This window comes from Branchiostoma floridae, chromosome 7 (assembly GCF_000003815.2).
Source record: "Branchiostoma floridae strain S238N-H82 chromosome 7, Bfl_VNyyK, whole genome shotgun sequence".
NCBI lineage: Eukaryota > Metazoa > Chordata > Leptocardii > Amphioxiformes > Branchiostomatidae > Branchiostoma > Branchiostoma floridae.
The window spans coordinates 1,902,990-1,923,867 of NC_049985.1; the positions used below are offsets into that span (position 1 = coordinate 1,902,990).

General features: G+C 40.0%; 1 protein-coding gene across 1 annotated transcript in view; it reads right to left on the reverse strand.

Moving 5' to 3' along the window:
• The window catches only part of LOC118419274 (transmembrane protein 131-like), a 123,479-nt gene that overhangs the window by 36,075 nt on the left and 66,526 nt on the right, over positions 1-20,878 (reverse strand). The window contains exons 5-10 of the mRNA XM_035825621.1: positions 18,561-18,684; positions 17,519-17,632; positions 14,964-15,086; positions 10,654-10,734; positions 6,755-6,899; positions 6,287-6,343 (exon numbers count right to left, since the gene is read on the reverse strand). Coding sequence (XP_035681514.1) covers positions 6,287-6,343; positions 6,755-6,899; positions 10,654-10,734; positions 14,964-15,086; positions 17,519-17,632; positions 18,561-18,684 — 644 coding nt within the window. The remainder of the gene's footprint in view (positions 1-6,286; positions 6,344-6,754; positions 6,900-10,653; positions 10,735-14,963; positions 15,087-17,518; positions 17,633-18,560; positions 18,685-20,878) is intronic.

A 20,878-nucleotide genomic window follows, 5' to 3' on the forward strand; every position in this document is an offset into this window, starting at 1 on the left:
ATTACTGTGTCACTTGTATATATAGCAGAGAACAGTCTAAGGCGTCACTGAAACAGATTGAAAATATTGTCTTGATCACATAACATCTTACTAGTACCAACAAAAAGCAAAAATCTACAAAAGTTCAGGTGTGACATCTTGCCAACTGCTTTGCTGATTGTTTAACAGTTAGCTACAATCCGTTGTTTTCTACTATTCTTTGGAAATGTATGTTTTAATGTATTAGAATCCGATCCATCTTTTCAACTTGTACGATATTTTTACAATCAAAAATGCCCTGCATAATGCCTCGCATCGGCTCAAGCACAGTGCACCATTAAACTATCTAAATTCTCGTCAATCCCCACACACTGGTTTTACTAAAAAAACTATATACCGTTCCTTGGAAATATGTTTCAATGTGTCCGAATTCATGATCACTATCTTTTCAAATTGTACGTTACTCTTACGATCGAAAATGTCCTGCAGGACCTCCTGCAGCTGCATATATAGACGCACGCCCCCCTCCCACCCGCACGTAAACTGTTCCAATCGTTGCACAATAAACTTGACTGTATACCCTCCACAAAATCTTTCGTCAAATGTCGTGCTCATTTTACTCACATGACACTACGCCTTAGAATGTAATGTTATATTTTAATACATCCGAATTCCAGAAAGATAACTTTACAAACTGTACCAATTTCTGTACGATAAAAATCTCACCTCCTCCGCACCGTCAACGCCCGTGAGGGTATTTACCGGAATAACCCGAAATGACCCGGAATAACCCGGAATAACCGTAATATTTCTTGTTCCCATGGCCATATATACATTATTTTATGCCAAAATATTGCATTCTGCGATCTTAACTTATCAAAGCACACTGTATTTCGGTAGCTTTCATCCTTTATTAAGGTTATTCCGGGTTATTCCGGGTTATTCCGGGTTATTCCGCTAAATACCCGGACCCGTCAACGCTATCGCAAAATGAACCGTGCGATTTAACGACAACTCCTCAAATGTTACATGACCAGTGTTTTACTGCAAATCAAGAAACATTTTCCTTTCCTAGACTTTGCTAATGAGCGCTGCAATGTTTTCTGTACGAGTAGAGGTCATGGATAAACAGTATTCTTACAACGTTTATTTGAAGGGCTAAGAAGGGCTGAGAATTGTCGTAAAAACGCACGGTACATTGCGTTTATTTGAAGGGCTGAGAAGGGCTGAGAATTGTCGTAAAAACGCACGGTACATTTTGCGACCATAGCAGACCCATCCAAGGACGAACCATTAAACCGGGGACAAAGCCGGGCGCCTGCGGCGCCCCGGCAAAAAATTAAAGAGTAGATGTTATTGTTGTTGTCCATGGGAAACATTAGAACGATGAAACCATTTTTACTCCCAATGCCTTATGCGTAAAATACAACATGGTAAATGTTTTATGTAAGTTTTTGTGCAGTTTGTAAAGAAACTTCTTTAAAAAGCGGAATGACATCCCTCAGTAGTGATGGATTATGAAGCAAGGAAATTCATCTCACAGCATTTAGTAAGCCTGGATAAAAATGCCCTGGAGACGAGTCTGGATATAACACGCCCGAAAGATACAGAGCCCCGGTAATCCCCATTCTGTATAGGATTACATACACACCAGACACCTAATACTACTGGCACTATCTTGCCTGAACCTATTCCATTCCATGCCCTGATCTGCAAGAAAATCCCCTCACCTCCTATTCACGGCTGTTCAAAGTTTCAAAAGAGTTACATCAAGTCAGAAGAACACAAAATGATGCACACGTTACTTAAGGTCACTAACACTCCTAATATATATAAGTCCTATCCAAAACCCTCACACATGTACACGAATTATACCTTATTTCTCATGTACGAATATCCTAATATCTTGATAAAGTAGACGAGATACAACAATTGTTTTTGACAGATACAAGACGTACAAAAAATGATACATATGTTACTTAAGGTCACTGCCACTCCTACCCAAAACCCTCATAAATGTATAGCCTCCAATTATACCTTATTTCTCATGTACGATTATCCAAACCTCTTGAATAAGTAGCTGAGATACAACAATTGTTTTTGACAGATACAAGAAGTACTAAAAATGATACATATGTTACTTAAGGTCACTACCACTCCTATCCAAAACTCCAATTATACCTTATTTATCATTTACGATTATCCTAATATCTTGATAAAGCGGATGAGATACAACAATTGGTTTTCACAGATGCAAGAAGTACCAAAAAATGATACATATGTTACTTAAGGACATTACCACTCCTATACAAAACTCACATACCTCTCATTATACCTTCTTCATCCTTTACGATTATCCAAATATCTTGATAAAGTAGCTGAGATATAACAATTGTTTTTGACATATGCAAGCTCCTGCAGTGCGGATTGTAACGATACCCAATTAACTAAAGGTGGGAAGTATTTGTTGTATAATTTGACATATTCGCTAGGGAAATCCAAGTAGAATTAACATTATTCCAGTGTCTCATTATGGGTAATATTTGAACTCTTACATGTACATGTGTTCTAATTGTTCTGACTGTGTCTAGTAATTTTTTAGGACCTGACAGCAGCACCTTTGTAGACAGTTTTCTGATTTTGTCCTGAGTATTGAAGTAAAATTACAATGTACTGTATTCTTGATGGCTGTTTTGAAAGCAAATTTCAAGGATTCTTCATGTATATTGAAACCAGCCTTATAAAAGTGTACAGACTTTTCAGTGCAAAGCTTCCTTTGTTTCACGCCACTTGGACAAAAAACCTTGAGACTTATCTTCATGTGATCTCTAGGTCCTTTTGTTTATCTCTTTGTATTGCATACCCAGTAAAGTGCTTAATGGAATAACACACCAGGTTTGTTTTTACTGTATAACCAGTTGTATATCTCAACTCACATGGAGATGGAGCCGTACTCTTCTAAACAAAAGTGTGGTAGGACGTCCTCAAATACGGGACCTCTTTTTAACATCTTATCAGAGGGAATCCCTTAATGAAGCTACATGTACGTAATTTGAATTTTTCCCCCAAGTGAAATGAGGAAATTTATGTTTACGTGCCTTTCCCAAGGGCACAATGTCAGAACATATCAGAGGTTGGAACCCTGTACCTCTGGGCTATGAGACAGACAAATGCTACTGCCACGCTGTGCAATGCCAAGGCAATGCACCCTGACTGATGATTTCCACTGACCTACTACAGACTTGCCAACAGGCAGTTACGCAACTGGGCATGATTTTGGAAAGTTGCGTGAGTGGTATATCTTATTACCTGGACTTCTAACCTTCATCGACCTGCTACAGTCTGTCCAACAGCTGCCCAAGGATGATTACACCTCTCCTGAGACAACTTGAAGTAAGGAAGGCACTTTAACAAGTTTCACCCAACCCGAGAAAAGCCCGGATAAATCTTCCCCAAATGAAACCCTTTATCTGCTCTGACTTCCTCATTGAGAACTATCCTTCAGCTTGAATGTAGAGTAAATCTTGTTCCAGCCTTGGACCTTCCAAACGTTGTTAGCCATGCATCATGCCATTACCTGAGTCTCCCAGCACTATGGCGAATGTCGAGGATGGAAGCATGCCAGGAGAGAAGATGAAAATTTTATCGTTGAGCTTTCACGTCGGAGTCTCCCCAACCTTATCTAATACCCTAATACAGAGAGTTCTGGGGGCGGTCACCCCATTGACTTTGCGGGGAGCCTATTTCTGGAGTTCCCGCTGACATCCACTGTTCGTGGCATAAAAGGCACCTGTATAGGTCCTGCTAAATCAGAAACTTCTCATTCACGTCGGAGATCAGAGGGGTGGTATATGTGCAATTCGATACCTTAACTTCAGTGTCGATGAGGGATCGTTCCAATTACCCCAAGTAAGGCTGCTTATCCCAAATGCTCCAAGTATTATCTGGAAACTTCAAAGTGCTTTGTAGCCTGGACAGAGAGGCTCCAGGCAGTCAGCTGCCTTTCCATCTTGTGTTCTGACAGGAAATTCGATGACCTGGCTTTAACATCTTTTGCTTTGAAATACATACAGGATCTTTGCTATGGATGGCCGCATGGATCATTACTGGTTTCAGTGCCATGCAGTCGGACTCAAAGGGGTGGTGGGTTTTGAGAGAACTCCAGAGTTAACTTTTTTATTAAGTTCTGCAGAGCACTAGAGGAACTTGCAAATGATCATTCCTACATTCCAAAAAGAGACGCAAACTGTCCTGTTCCATGTAGCATGTCATAAACAAATATCCTTTAGCCCTACAGGTGTGTTCCAGTTCATTAGCACTATGAGCTCTGCCAGGAAAGCTGACTTCCTTTGAAATGGAAAAATTCCTACATTACTACGATAATTTCTTTACATCAACAGCCAGTTCCAATCTTGCTATTGGCACTGAATAACATCACCAAGAGGATGACCTCTAACCATATTCTACCATTCCCGTCCTCCAATTTATAGTGTCTACAGATATGCCGACATAAAAGGTTCAGAATCCCTGCATATACATCAAACAGATGGAGGTGAGATGATGAAATGGAGCACACCGTAAGAGCAGTGCTTCTGAACCCCACAGTACCAGTGCCTTTGATGTACATAATCATAGTAATGCACCAAAATGAAATTGCTTTCAAAATGTAAAACGTATCATCACCTTCAAAGCTTTCCAAATAAAAGCACGTTTAAATTGACCTCATTTTTTGGATTAACATTTTGAGAATCTTGAAGGCCTCTATAAGATCAAGTTTTTTTTATGTGGCGGTACTTTCGCACCTCGCAGAATCATGATAGTTAGATGTTAAATGCAATAAAGTTAATGGCTACAGCCACAAGAATTCTTTCATTGCTGACAGTTTTGCTTTCTACTCATGGAAAGAAATTATTTTCACAGGTGTGGATACAATACCATGTAATCTGGGCTTGTATTAGGTTCTAGACCCACACAGCAACAAAATGGTCAATACAGTTTAGTGTGTGTGAGTGGGTAAAGTCTCAAACCTTACACTCCATTATACACTTCAAGTGTTACTACCACCTACAATCAACTCTGATGCTGCTTTTCCAGGTAAGTTTTAGGTCTAGGAAAAAAGTTGTGCTTCCTGTTTCCCGACCTACCCTAGAAAAAACTGCAGACCCTAGCCTTTTGGGAGGGTTGGGCAGTGGAGCCACTGTAGCTTCCAGTAAGTGTTAGAATTTTTCAGAATTTCTTCTATTCAAAAACTGCTTGTCCTAGCTAATGAAGGATAAATTTATCCAAAGGTTTGTAACCATTATGCACATAATCAAAATTTGACATTAAAGATATAAGTGTCTTTATGCATTTCAGTTTGCTTTGTTAAACTGAATTGTATCAACTGTATTGTATTAAGAGTTTTGGTCAAAGTCTAAAAAATCAAAAAGATGAATTTAAGAAAAAAGATAATCGCGACCTGCTGACCCTCATTTTTTCAGGACTAAAACAGGAAACATAACATTTTTTTCCAAGGCCTTATTATACCATTGTCTGCCATTTGCTTGAGGGAGGTTCTAAGAATAGGACGGTAGTGAATTATGTGGCGCAGCAGTGCTCTCCTGACCTTTGCTGTGTAAGACGTTAAAGAAGTGAGTAAGCCATAAAAGTCTTAAGTCATGATAAAACCAAAGTGGGGATCGACTGCCACCGACAAAAGACAGATTAAAAGAAAGACCCGAGTGAGCCTGAGAGCTTTTCTATTTTAAGAAACTGTCTACAGTTCAAAGGATTGCGTGTTACTGGGATCAGCAGTCAGATAAATCCATTGAGCATGCTGCTTCTTGTGTACATTTTTAAGAAGTCTGCTGGACTTATCATGCAAAGCATGTAAAATCTGCTGTAGTCTTGTAGAACTGTGGAGACTTCCCCAGTAGATGCCCATTCTGGATGACTAACCATAATTAATAGATCAACAAAATAGAAAAACAAACAAATCAAGCAGATGTCACTGATCAACCAACAAGGTCAAACAAAAAGGCTTGCTAGTCCAGTCTAACATACCCAGGAAGACCATTCTCTCCTCACCTAGCCTCACCGGCGTAGCACTTCCATCAACATATTAAGTTTTTCCATCAACATTCAGGTAACGTATAAAATCTGGTCTATGTCACAGTATGTGGACAGTAGCTAGGTGGTTGCTATGGACAGGATTCTGATGATTGGGAGAAAATTCAACCTAAAGAATCACCAAAATGTGGTGGCGTCACATCATAACGCACAGGTTTGACTGTATAATCTGTACTCATACATGGACTGTAAAACTTACCAACTGACAGTAGTGTGCCGAAATCCAGCATTTCTGTGGAGGAGTAGATACCGGGGGCTGGGGAAATAAAGAAAACCGGTCATGAGTTAAGCACTTAGTTTTTATTCCAAATGTGTATGTCATAAGCAATAGCTAAAAACATTTCCTGTTCATAGACTTTGAGATGACTTGTCTAATTGATGCTAACAGATCACAGTGCCGGTGCATTAAGCTTAACAAAAAGTTTTCTGAAACTGGCAGCCTACTAATATGGTGTTGAAGACTCTAGGACCTACAGTAACTAGGTAACTTTATATTCCAGTTGCCATGATAACCATGGTTACCAGTTGCCAAGATAAACATGGTTACCAGTTGCCAAGGTAACCATAGTTACCAGTTGCCAAGGTAACCATGGTTACCAGTTGTCAAGGTAACCATCGTTACCAGTTGCCAAGGTAACCATCTTTTCCAGTTGCCACGGTAACGTACCTGACGTGACCTCCACCTCCACGGGCAGGATGAGGGACTCGTGGTGGGGGAGGGTTTTTATCCTGATGAACGCCGTGTGATTTTTCTCCTCCCTGCCGACGAAACTCGCTCGCATGACCGGCTTCGTCTCATAGGGAGGGATTTCCTGAGAGGCAAGGAGATACAGTTTGTACTTGTTATTGTAACTGGCTTTGCAATTAGTGGAAACAAGCTGACACATTACTCAGACAAACCAGGCAGTCACTTCTGGTAGGGACTGACTACAAAACAATTGAAAATCACCCAAAAATAATTTCATCATGTTGGTAGGTCATAAGATAGTAGAGTTTTGTGCTGTGCATCAGCCTTCAACATTTCACTATAATTATACTATTGTATATTTATTACTTGTTTCTTGTCTTTACATGAGACAATGCAGTAGGGTTCATAAAATATTATACTGACATAGTTCCAAACTGTTTCCCAAAAAGTTGCTTGTGTAAACCTAGAATATCAAAAGATTCAATTTCCTCTGTGAAGGGACCAGGAGATATACTAAAAAGGCCCTTCAGCCATCACAGCGCCAAGTCGTTACAACTAATATGTGCATTTCCATCACACATCGATTTTTGCTGAGAGGCATCACTGGCACGGAATGTGCATCGGCTTCTAACAAGCCACGGGGGAGGTGAAACTTCACCGGCAGAGAATGGCCCTTACTTTCATCTTTTTAGCAGGCTAATGGGGTCACAGGAGTTCAAAGGGTGCGCCAGGTGGTGACGACAAACCCGGCTTTTTTTGGAAGGCCCCCAGGGCGGAAGTCCATTCGGTTTGAGTGGATCAATCGATGTGAGCGAGCAATTTGTTACAAGACAATCCATACATACATGTATACAACTGCTTCAGCAACTATACCACTGCCAATTATAACTCTATGAGCATAATTGGAACTACTGATTACTTGTAAATGCTTAGCTTGTCTTCTTGCTTAACACTACTGTCATGAACAGTTTAGGAGTCAGACTGAATTCTTCAAAATGAAAAGTTAACACTAGTTCACCTTTATCCGTGGGGTAACCTACATCTGTTGTTTTTAAAAAACAGGGTATGTATACGGATATTTTGCCAATGAGTGGTGGTTTCAGCTGCAATATCCTGAAAATACTGCAATTTTAAAGTAACCTCCGTTGACTTGATATCTGTACATAACGTTACCCTGTTTCAAAAAAATGGAAATAGGTAACCCAACGGATAAAGGTGAAGTCTTGCATCAACCATAACTTAAAACATTGGGACATTTTTTTAGTCCTTCAATGCCCTTGGCAAAAATGTTGGACAGAAAGGGCAACCGTTAATGATCCGATCGACCGAAACCTCTGCTTCATTTATTCATAAAGTAAATCACATTTGACACAGATCTGCCAATTCCGTGAACCCTTCAAGGTTCGTGACCTTTGTGAAGGTCGTAGCCACGGAGATTAAGACGGCCACGACCTTTGCAAAAGTCACCTTCGGGAAATCCAGATATCTCGAACAAATCAATTATTACAGAAGACTGCAAGGCTCTTGTACTAAGTACTTAAGACACCTGAATGTGTCCACCAGCGTTCGGCGGAAGTGACCTTGAAGTGACCTTATCCAAAGCCAAAATCTCAGTGCTGCTAACGATTCTAAGGAAAGGAAACCAACTGTGGGATCTGTGCATTTATGACTGCCTGAGCTTAATGAGTGCTTCAGCCTTGTAACTCTAATACTACTTAATAATGCACTGCTGCAGCTGTGATAATATCAAAATTGTGCATGTTTCTTTGATGAAGTGAATCTGCCTGTCTGATGTATAAGCTCCAAGCTTCCAGTCATTAACAATGGGCAAGATTCCATAAACCCGGCACCATGCAGGAAGCTAGCTAGCCCAAGAGTCTGCGAGCTCTAAAGAGCATTTTTGGCAGCAATATAATATGGCATGAATTTTAGAGATCATTCGATGTTATCCACCAATATTTGCAGTTTCCTGACCTCCAGTTGATGTAACTGCAGATTTACATGCAAAAAATATGCTCCGCTCCGTGCTGATTTTGAGATATGGCAACCTTTTCGCAATTGACACATTGGGCCAGAGGTTGTATGTGGGCTGTGAAATGTGTCTCTTTTAGTAAAGTGCCATAATTTGGTCCATCTGAACTCATAATTAGCTTCAAGTCATTAACTCTTCTCAAGAAGGTTGTGCGCGAGCTGCAATCTTCAAAATTTCTTTAAGGAATTACTTAAATGTCTGATGTATAAGCTTCAAGCTTCAAGTCATTAACATTCGTCTGCTCTTCTCCCAAAGGTTTTGTGTCAGCTGTGATCTTCAAAATGTCTTTCCGAATTAATTTCTCTGTCTGTGTGATCTTCAAGCTTCAAGTCATTAACATTCGGCCTCTCTTCTCCGGAAGGTTGCATGTGAGCTGTGTCTAAATGTCTTTCATTGATGAATTAACCTGTCTGATGTATAAGCTTCAAGCTGCAAGTCATTAACTTTTGGCTGCTTGTCATGAGAGGGATGTGTGTTCGCTATAATCATCTAGCAGTCAGGTACATTTGCATATACCAGAAGAACCCTCCAGTAGTCAAGTCCATTAAGTGAACAAGGTTGATACATGTAGAATTCTTTCCCCCAAAAAATTGGGTAAATCCCAATTTATTCTAGTGTTGGTTTTGGAAAGTCAATTCTTTTGTCCACAAAGTCATTTAACAACACAGATAAACTTTGCTATGCTAAAATCATCTAAGTGTGCCCTTGATGTGTCGTGAATTTGCCTGTCTGGTGTATAAGCTTCAAGTTTTTAGTCATGTTAGTATGGATGAAATAAAATTTGAATATGAAACATGTACTTTACATCAATTATCTTTTTGTCTGCTCTTTAATGAGACAAATAAGTGATGAAGCACAATATCAGAGAAAGGTCTCCCTGAATTGCTACTAATATGGCAAGGAGACTTTACTGTGATGTCACAACCCATTGCTAATGTTAACCACCAAAGAGCACAGTTGACCATTGATTTAAAGATAACATACTCTATTAGATGCTTTCAGAAAAGACCACATCTTCACACAACAAGTCATTAACTTATGAGAAAATTTCCTTTCATTGGTGAGTGTCCATGACAAGGATGTGTGATTGCTTAACCATAGTTTCTGAGGCAATTCATGTACTTTTAAGGAAATTTCATTTTACTGGCACTTAAACATTTAGCAAGTGTCCATAACAAGGATTTGTGATTGTCTTACCTGTGGTGCTTCATGAAATTTTGTTTTACTGACACTTTAAGGTTTCCAAGACAAGGATGCGTGACGTCTTACCCATAGTTTCTATGGTGGTTCATGAACTTTTAAGGAATTTTTTTTTACTGGCACATAAACATTTGGCAAGTGTCCATAACATTGTCCATTGTCTTAGCTGTGGCACTTCATGAAATTTTGTTTTACTGGCACTTTAAGAATGGGAAGGTTTCCAAGACAAGGATGTGTGATGTCTTAACCATAGTTTCTGTGTTGCATCATGAACTTTTGAGGAAATTTCATTTTACTGGCACTTACATGCAAACATTTGGGAAGTGTCAAGGACAAGGATTTGTGATTGTCTTACCTGTGGGGCTTCATGAAATTTTGTTTTACTGGCACTTAACCCTTAAACTGCCAAATCCGGATATATCCGGCACACATATACATGTCCTGTGTGCCACACCCGGATATATCCAGGATAGCGTATTCCCCCGAAGTAGCAACCCCGGAAGTTAGGGACTTCGGCCTTGTTTGGGGGTTTCTTTTTGGAGGTCAGCAGCCAACCCTGGCACTGATAGCATTCTATAGTGCTGAAACTCTGGAAGTTTAAGGGTTAAAGAAAAGGTTTACATGACAAGGATGCGTGACGTCTTACCCATAGTTTCTGTGGTGCTTCTGTCTGACCTGAGGGCAGCTCAAGGTGAAGGTCACCACCACTGCTGTACATTTCAACAACCTGCAGAGGACACAACATCAAACACACATCACAACCACGATTGATGCAGCAAAATCCTTAATGCTAGTTCACCTTTATTCACAGGGTAACCTTTATCCGTTGTATTCAACACCAGGGTATTTCAGGATATCAAGTCGATGGACGGTGGTCTCAAACTGCATTCAATATTGAAAAAAATGCAATTTGAAACTACTGTCCATCAACGTGATATCCCTAAGTATCCTGTTTTCAGGTACAACGGATATAGGTTACCCTGCGAATAAAGGTGAACTAGCGTTACAGCTCTCTTGATGAGGAGAATCTTATCCCCTTTCCCCCCTGACTACAGTAGGTAACACACATCACACACAACCAGGATTGATGCAGCAAAATCCTTACAGCTCTCTTGATAGGGAGAATCTTAGCCCCTTTCCCCCCTGACTAGGTATGATGGACAGATAATGTGAAGGTCCTAAGTCAAGGATCAGTCGATGAAGATGAGACATAATCCAGAAATGAGATTGTTTGTCAGTCACTGACAAAAGATAGCGTATGCTGTCTGGAACGTCTGATGATTGAAAAAACATATCCAGTTCAGGGCTCGAAATACCACCTGCATATGCAGGTTAGTGCAGGTTGAATTGGAGCTGTGCAGGTATTTCTTGTGTCTACCTGCACCTAACCTGCACTGGTCCAATTATTGTAATGGTTTTTATACATGAATGTCTTATGATGTAAGTGTATATGGATTGTTCTTAGCTGCATTGGCTGTTACCACCTATAAAGTATAAAAGAAAAAAATAGCAAAATATGATTCATGAACAATTTTAGTATGATCCATACTTCCTAAGTTCAAAGTGGGGCACTGCCAGGTAGAATTTGTCTGGTGCAGGTAATTTTTAATGTTACCTGCACCAGTGCAGGTATGCAGAAAAAAGTATTTCGAGCCCTGCAGTTGATGAATATGTATTGAATAATAACAGGTAGGTTGGCGACAGCACATATTTCACTCGTACTTTCTTCCTGTTGTGTCCTTTTACGAAAAAAAGTTGACTTGAACGAGTTTTCTTTTCACAGTTGGAGCAACCTGTGAAGAACTTTGCCAATGAAGTTTGAGATATGCAATTGAGAAATTCTGATTTGTATCCAGCAGCCTGTGAGCCTTAGTGAAGTAAAGGATGCCAGTGCTTCAATATCTAGTTACACAAAGGAGTCTCATTTTCAAACAGTCTTTGTCAGATACAATGTATGTCATAAATACTGGCAGACCCTATTACTGCAAAGTCAGCTCATTTCTGCAGGAGGGACAGTGTGTGTTCGAGTTTCAAAGGGATAAATTGGGACCTATGTGGCCCCTTGGAAGTAAAGCAACCACATGCCGTGACTGAATGGTCTATTTCAGATTTCTGCATTACTTTTTGTATGCAACATATCATATTTTCCCTCTTTTCAACTGACATCACAGGGACACATTTCCACTCAAAGGTTTTCTTCTCACACTTTTGAAGTCACCAGTCTTTTGAGGGAAGATGGCACAACATGTACTGGCCTTGCACTTTAACAGTACATACAATCATGTATATGACAGCCATTGCCAAAACCTCAGACATGTAGAAAAGAAAATGAACAAACAGAAACTGCTCCATACAGTGCAAGCACGATAAAAAAAACATAAGGGATACCTTTTATTAGGTACAGAGAAAATAGAGATTAAATTTCTGGTACTGGGGTTTGCGAAATTGAATGTGGTTTTGCAGTGTAAACATCAGTTTCTGATGGGGGTTTTCTTTTTCTAAAGATGAAGTCTGGTCCATCACGCTCCAATTTTCTGGTGAAGCAGGGTAAGACATGACTTAGTCTGAGCTGCCTGCATGAGATTTTGCAGTGTGAATCTGTTTGTGGTGGGGATTTGCTTTTTTCTTAGGATGCAGTTAGAGACCTTGAGACATTTAAGGTAGCTGTGAGGTCTAACATGCTTTCAAGTTATGTTGCACATTTGTCATGATTCAACTTTTCAAGTTCAAGTATTTACTCTGAGATGGCTACACTGGCAACTTCGTCTTTGAAGCTCCAAAAACTCATTAAGTCTGAGGGTCAAAAAAAGTGACAGACATTCTGGAAGGTCACATAAATTATGACTGAAACTTTTTCCTAAACAGCAAAATTCTCGAAACTTCTGTTAACCACTGAAATCTGCAAGAGCTTCATGGCATCGGCAGATTTGCATTATTTTATCTTTGTCATTATTTCCTCATCTCTTGATACTAATGATAGCAAATTCTGAGTCACTATACACACTGTGCATGTAATGGGTTTTCTTTGAGTGCTGTAGCATGATTTATGCTGAAGACATTGCATTAGGATGTAGTGAGCTGGCACAGTCATCTGTATTATCACTGCATGAGCAGAGATACCTCTACCTCTAACAAATGCCTGATGTTGAAATATAGAGGCCTAATGAAAAAATGGTGCGTTTCTGTTTTTACGACCGACCTTAGCAAAAAAACTGCCGACCCTCTGATCCACCACTAGCATGGAACATAAAATTTCCTATCTGGCACCTGATTGATGAAAATGTTTTGAAATCACTAGTTAGGAGAATTTTCTATAGTATTCTCCTTACTTCTGTTTCAAGAGAAAAAGGAATAGAACATCTGAACTTACATGTAGGTCCCCTTTGATTTGACCAAGGAGGTTATATCACATTTGACACTCCACGTATAAGAGCACAGTCAAAGCACTACTGAAAATGTCTTCATGCATTTCAGTTTTGCATTGTCAAATAGTTGTGTTGGATCAATTCAGTCAATATCTAAAACAAAAAGAAAGAAAATAGAACAAAACCTACCTATCCTATTTTTGTAATACCGCAATCGGAGTCATTTTTTTCTTAGGCCCGACTACTTTAGAATTAATAAGTTGTGGAGGATTAACTTGAAAGCTGTTAATGTAGCCTATTCCTCCACTTTGCCTTTCAAATCAGCAACAAAGCACAGACAGACTGGAGGACTGTAAAGCTAGACACATGATGCATCCGCTCCACTTCCGCCAGAACCATGCATGATGAGTAGGCCTGTGAAATATCACTGGGTTTGCGCTAATGAGTCGTGCTAAGAGTCTGTGCCGTAACCGGGAGGAGGGCACGCACGGTTCAACGTTTCCAGATAAAAAGCATGACGGGGCAGACGTATTTCGAGACACGGTTCTATCTGTTATTCAAAAGAATGATGTCCATCATCCACTGTTCTGCTTGTTGCGGGCCCCGGTTCTTTTCTTGCGCGAGTTGTCAGCAAAACTGACGGAAAAACACCTGGGTTCCGCAGATAAGGTACTAATAAGACAGTCCAACACCGCAAGCATCTTCCAATCTTGTTACACAAAATGCCCCCAACCTAAGAAATGGCCTTCAAGTTGAAGAGGTTGTGATATGCCCGCCCTCCTGGCGAAAATCAATGACTGGATGAGACATATCTGGTTCTTCTCCTCATGCCCCAGTGAGACACTCGGAGTGTATCTTAATAATACTTTATCTCCCCTGCTCCGAGAGCACGCATGACGCATGTCGGTCGGGATGAAGAGCTGCGTGGAGGAGATTAGTATGAACTATGGTTCACCTTTTCTCAAAGTAAGTAGTCGTTTCTGAAGATGCCCCCGCAGTTCCATAGAAGCCGGAAAATTGAATTATACACCCAGGGCTCGAAAACATTTATTTCCTGCATTCCTTCACTTGTGCAGATGATATTCATTATTCAAAATTTATACCCGCAAGGATCAATTTTGCTTGTACCGCTCAATTTCATCCCTACCAACCCATCAAAGACAGTGTTTTGCCACCACCTTGCATCTTTAATCGGTTGTTCCTCAGGATTTAGAATGCAAGAAGTCTGTAGGCTGTGCTATCTGTGGCAGTGTTTTGGTTTGGAAGATGACAGTTTTAAAACATGTTTGTATGGTACAATGCTGTAGCATCCGTCCCTAAATATTGGTATGCAATGCTATGGGGTTGATTTAACTTACCATGAAAAGAAATGGTAGGAAAATCTACTTCTTGTATTGTCAAAATCGATCTTCCTAACCCATATCCATACACCAAACATAATTACAATCAATCCAGAGGTTCTAAACCTATGCCAATCACAAATATCCGGAAACACAAACACCCACACCCACACACACAGGCAGATGCACCAGAAACAATACCTCCATTTTTCTTGGAGGTAAAACCCATATATGCATGTGCAGAATCTCACCTGTAGTGGCTCACTATGGGGGTTGTGCATATTGATGACTGGGGAGAAACTGCTGTTTAGCGGCACACGCGCCCCCAGAAACGGTCTTAATCTGTAGGGGTTGGGCACACCCACACCGAAAACCTGAAACAAAACAACACACACAGTCAGCAATGGCACTACAACAGATGAAAATGAATTAAAGATTGATAGTATACAGCATATCAAGATGGTTGATTGATTGATTGATTGGTTGGTTAGTTGATTGATTGATTGGCTGATTAATTGGCTGACTGATTTTCTAGATTCACTTATCTATCTATGAGATTTACCACAAATTTTCTGCATCATTCATGAGAAAATTTGGTCTTTCCTGAGAACATTTTGTAACCTTTAAGCATTGCTATGTCATAGAAAGGACTCCCCCTTTAGCCAGTATGGCTGGGATTCATTTCATTGGTAGTCCCATCAAAGAGCACATAGTAGACAATTAAGCTTAAAAGATAACACAGATATTTTCAGAAGAAGAACACAAATTTTTATGTGTCTGCGTAAAAGAGATAATTTCATTTCACAGGCACTTTAACTGTGTTCCTGTATGAGTTACACCTGCAGGGTACCATCCGGGTAATAGTTTGCTCCTATGTGTGCTTCTGCTACCCATTGGGGGAACTGTATAAAATCAAATCTTTTGGTGGTGACGTCAGTCAATGAGCAGGTATGGGTTCAAGAGGCATTCAAACATTTGTTCGAATCATCATCATCGTCGCGGGCTACTTGCCCGGACCAGGTCCACTCTCTCTTTCCAAACGTCTCTGTCCCCCATGGCGTTCTCTAAATCCTCAACCCGCAACCCCACATCACGAGCAAGCTGGTCTATGTATGTTAGTCTAGGTCGCCCAGCATGTGCATACCCGTGTGTTGGCTTCCACAGAATGAGTTCACTAGCAAGCTCAGCTTTGTTCCTAAAACAATGACCGGCAAATCTGGTCCTACGCTCAGATTTGCCGGTCATTGTTTTAGGAACAAAGCTGAGCGATCATTCAACCATCTATAGTTTCTTGTGACTGGTAGGGAGCTTGTGTTAGCAAGATCAGACAGCAGTCAGCACCCTCTTCCAAAATTTGGACGAAAATCCGACATTCCAGGCCTCGGAGATGTCAAAGTTCCCAAACTGAATAGCAGAGAAGCAGCTGTGTATAGTATAATTAATAAACGTCCGAGTGAAGTACTACCCAGACGGTAGTCTCCAAGCATAAGTTATGATGGCTGCGCAGAATAGAGGCCCCCAGACAGTGTGATTATATTTTCCAATACAGGCGGCAGAGCTGAAGGAATGGCCGGAGGGCAAGGAAGCGTACGTCCCCATATCTGTCTCAAGGCCAGCTCCAGACACAGGGAAATTTATTGGGGTCTGAGCAGTCCAACTGTGACAAATTAGTCTTATTGTCAGCTCAGTCAGGGATCGAAATTTTCTTTTCTGTGCAGCTGGAAAATCCAAAACTATATTCATTGATTTTTTTGTTCAATTCAAATTTAGAATTACTTACACTAGACAAATTCAAAAATTTATTGGGGTCTGTGGAGCTCAAATTAAACAACTGTGACAAATTAGTCTCATTGTCCGCTCAGGCAGGGATCGAAATGCTTTTTCGATTTTGTGTAATGCTAATTCACCTATATCCGTGGGATAACCTATATCCGTTGCTTTTAAAAACGGTCTTTGGTGATATCAAGTTGAGGGACGTTGTTTTCAAATTGCAATTTTTATATATTCATATTGCAGTAACAGTTTAAAAACTACCACCTGTTGGCTTGATATGGGGATCATATCCCCTAATACCTTGTTTCAAAGAACAATGAATATAGGTTTCCATGCGGATAAAGGTTTCCAGTGTTACCTGGAAAATGCAAACTTTATTCATTGTTCATTCGAATTCAAAGTTACCTTCACTAGACAGATTCTAACACGTTCACATTTCTCCATTGGGTAACCTGTAACTGTTAAAAACTAGGGATACATGTATCAACGGATGGCGGTTTTAAATTTCAATACCTTTGTTCCTTGACCAGGGCTCTTGCCAGCGTCTGTTTTTCCGTCAATTGACGGAAATTTGCTGCGTGTGACGGAAAATTGTTTAAACCAATCCATCAACCTTGACAGACAAAAATTCTTGGTGGAAGATACAGGCGGCTTGGGAACGCTGTCCACGGTCGGAAAGCCACACACTGTTTGTCTTGCTATTGTTATGATTGTTGACAATGTGTGTCGGCCCCCTTTCGCATACGATAATCTCATTAAAAACCCGTTTTTCAAGGTCTCAGTTCCGTCTTTCTAACTTAATTTTCGCGGTTTTCGTGACAATGGGAATTGGCTGACGGAAAAAAAAATCGAGCTGGCTAGAGCCCTGTCCTTGACTTACATGTAAAATCCCTAAATACCCTGTCTTAAAAACAAAACTAAAATATATGGGACAGTGGACTCTATCAGCAGCTGCAGACATGCCATTAAAGTCCCAAGTTCATCTACATAACCACTGAATGTCAGAAATCCCAGCTAGAAGGCAGTGACCCACCTGGTATGGAAAAGTGCCTTTGTTTGTTTGAATAAATAGTGTGTTTTCGACGTTGCCCACCATCCGTGCCAGGAAGACCACATCGAAGGACGTGTTTCCGCCCGGAGGCAGTAACTGTGGTGGGAGATAAGAAGCATGGCGTGTAAGTAAATGCACAAAGATTCTCGCATATATCACAGTACAATGGCTACAGACTCTGACAGTGAGCGAGAACAAACTGACTCAGTGACAGGGATGTCTCCACATGAATCACAGTAAAATGGCCACAGACTGAGATAGTAAGCAAGAACAATTACTGAATAGATAGTAAGCAAGAACAATTACTGAATAGATAGTAAGCAAGAACAATTACTGAATCAGTACAATAATCCCTCTGCCTACAACTGTCTACTTGTTGGGCAGACAAAAATATTTCTTCATCCATCCAAAAAATTGAACTTTTAAAATTAGGACATTAGAACTATTCTTTTGGAAGTGTAAAATTACAAATTCTATACAGTTCATCCTCTGTTGACAGGTGACACCAAGATTGCTACAAAGAACTGTCCAGCATGACAGAGTGGAGCTCAAATAAAACAACGAAAATCAACAAAATTGACTGCCAAATTCTAGCTGAATCAAATTTTGCCTTTTCCTTTGCAATGCCCCAACCAACTGTCATGATTTCTAAAGTCTGAGATAGACATACATGTACCCTCAAGAAGTGGGACAGACAAAAAAATGAAAGCTGGAGACAGCCCTGCAGTTAGCGATAACAAAAATGACCTCGTAAGTTGCTTTCTTGTATGTTGTTAAAGGTTAGACATGCTTAATCACAATCACGATCTCCTCATGTCTGAGGGCAGAAGACAACTTTGTAATACGGTATGGTCATACAAGTCAAATGAGGCAAGAGGTTCAAGTCAAACATTGGTATTGAGATCAAAGAACTGTAAACCAGTTCAGTCCAGTTTATTCTCAGAAAATTGACACCAGGTTCTCCACAAGTTTCCACCAAGCAAGACAGAGCAAAATTATTCTTCTGAGCATCTTGAATACGCACCTTTTGTTGAAAGAATGAAGAATGGAAATGTAGCGTTGTCCCCGACACGGCCTCCAATCGCAGGCTTTCTTTTCGGCTGGGGTTGATTACAACAACTTTTTCCAGTTTGGGGATTCCGACAGGCCTGGAGAAAAGAAAAAGAACAAACAGGTAAGCTGTGTCATTCTTTCAAGTTTTCTTTAAACTTTTCCTTCAATAGGGAAATAGGGAAAGAAACAAAGCTCTAAAACATTTAACATCAATGTCTATAACTGGACAAGAAAAGATTATTTTTTAACATTTTGAGTGACATCCATCACTCTTCTTCTGTAATCTCCATATCTTATCCAGTGGTAGTGAATGTTTTACCTGGATGTCTAACCTTCATCAATGTATCTGAACAATTAAATCCTTCAAATTTCATATTTCCAAGACCTTCACTAATAAAACATGACCACAATCCCTCTGTTTCTGTTTCAATGTCCCTGCATCTCAAGAAAGCAGATGCAGAGACATTGTATTAATAATAATGATGACATATTTCAATGCTAAAATCTCTTTGATACATTCACATATGCTAGCTATATATAGAACACAAACTGTTTGCAAATACAGGCCTAATTATATGGAACAATGGATTATACTTTTATTAGGATATCAAATAAGCAACATACACTTGTACTAAGAGCTACTTTGGTTTTATATGTACATACTTACAACGTTAACATATGGTCTGTTAATTACAATAGATAGCCATTGGTCATATCCATGTCCAGTATTTAGGTTAGACAGTCGCCAACTATAGAATCAAATTAGGCTCTGGCACAAAATCTTATTATCAAAGTCCTCCTCCTGCAAATCAATAAAAACTGATCACAATACCCTAACCATGCAGTTACACCTAATCTAATTCCAATCCTTTCATCCAACTTGGGCAAATTGCTACAATAATTGGCCCATTATCATTATACCATTTAACAACAAAGGGACAATCAGGATGGAAGGGGACCCAATAAAGGCACAATCAGAGAAGAAAGGAAGCGTACCAGGAGCCATTTGGATTCAATAGCCCATGTAATAGTCATGGATTCGCTGAATAGATTATAAAGAGTGGATGTGTGGGTGTGTTTGATTGTACTCCTTTGTCTGGCAGTATAGAAACAAGCCCACAAAAGGCAAAGGATTGACCCATCAAAGGTTTTCACAGACTTGCTTGTGATATTCTTATTATAGTCTACAATGTACAAAGCACTGCAATAAAGTAACAAATGGAAATTAAGCATCATTCCCACGGCTGGATTTTGGCTATTTTCATACCTCTCTATCAAACTTACAACAAAAGTGCAACTCCAAATTGTTACCACGTTGTGAACTGTATTTTACTCAATTCGGCAAAAAAGTACAGTTGTCAATAAAGGACCTCATTTATTCATTACAATACAATATTGGCTACAATAACAAAATGAATAGGCCAACAGTTGTCCTCAGCCTCCAAGGCCTACAACGAGTAGTCGATAATAATTAAAAGGGATTCTAATAAATGAGCCTAAATTTTACTTAAGACAGTTTAAAATCATCCCGAAGGAGAGGATGGTGACTGGGATCCCGTAAACTGGTTTAACCACCAAAGTTGTTTGGCTGCAGGAGTTCCAAGACCCGAGAAATAGGTTTTACTCCCTATTAGAGACACAGTTCTGCAGCTCAGGAGACTTTCACCATGTCACCTTCACACAGAAATCTGCCGTGCTAAGGTGAAACAAGGCCAAAAAGGTCACTGCCATGATAATTTACTTGCCAAAAACTTTTTCCTGAACTTTCATGCCTCTAATGTCGGTCAAAAGATTACAGAATGTCATGTACGTTTGTATGTTCAATTTCTAAGGTAATCTTTGCTTGATGACTTCTGCCTAAACCTTGCAATTGAAGTACACTGTAATGAAAGTATAATCTGTGTAGCATTACGGAGGTACTACTGAGTTGTCGTGCATGGAACTTTGACTTTGTGTAACCGCCATACATCAAAAGAAGCTACCGGTACAACCCAAATTGATGTCCTTTTATGTAAGTCACCGACAAAAGATAGACTGCGAATGCTATCTGAAACGTCTGACCATCTGCAAACTGTATCCAATTGCTTGAGTCACCTTTGCATAGTGTGTCTTATTACCTGGATGTCTAACCTTGATATCCATTCATACTCTAATACTATGCATTTGTATTGGAAACTACCGTTAACATACATTAAGTTGACCGTGTGACTAGTAATTCGGGTAATTTTCACTTTGGAGCTTCTGCAAAAAGCTAATCAAGTCATTATGGGTACAAGACGTGCACCGTTC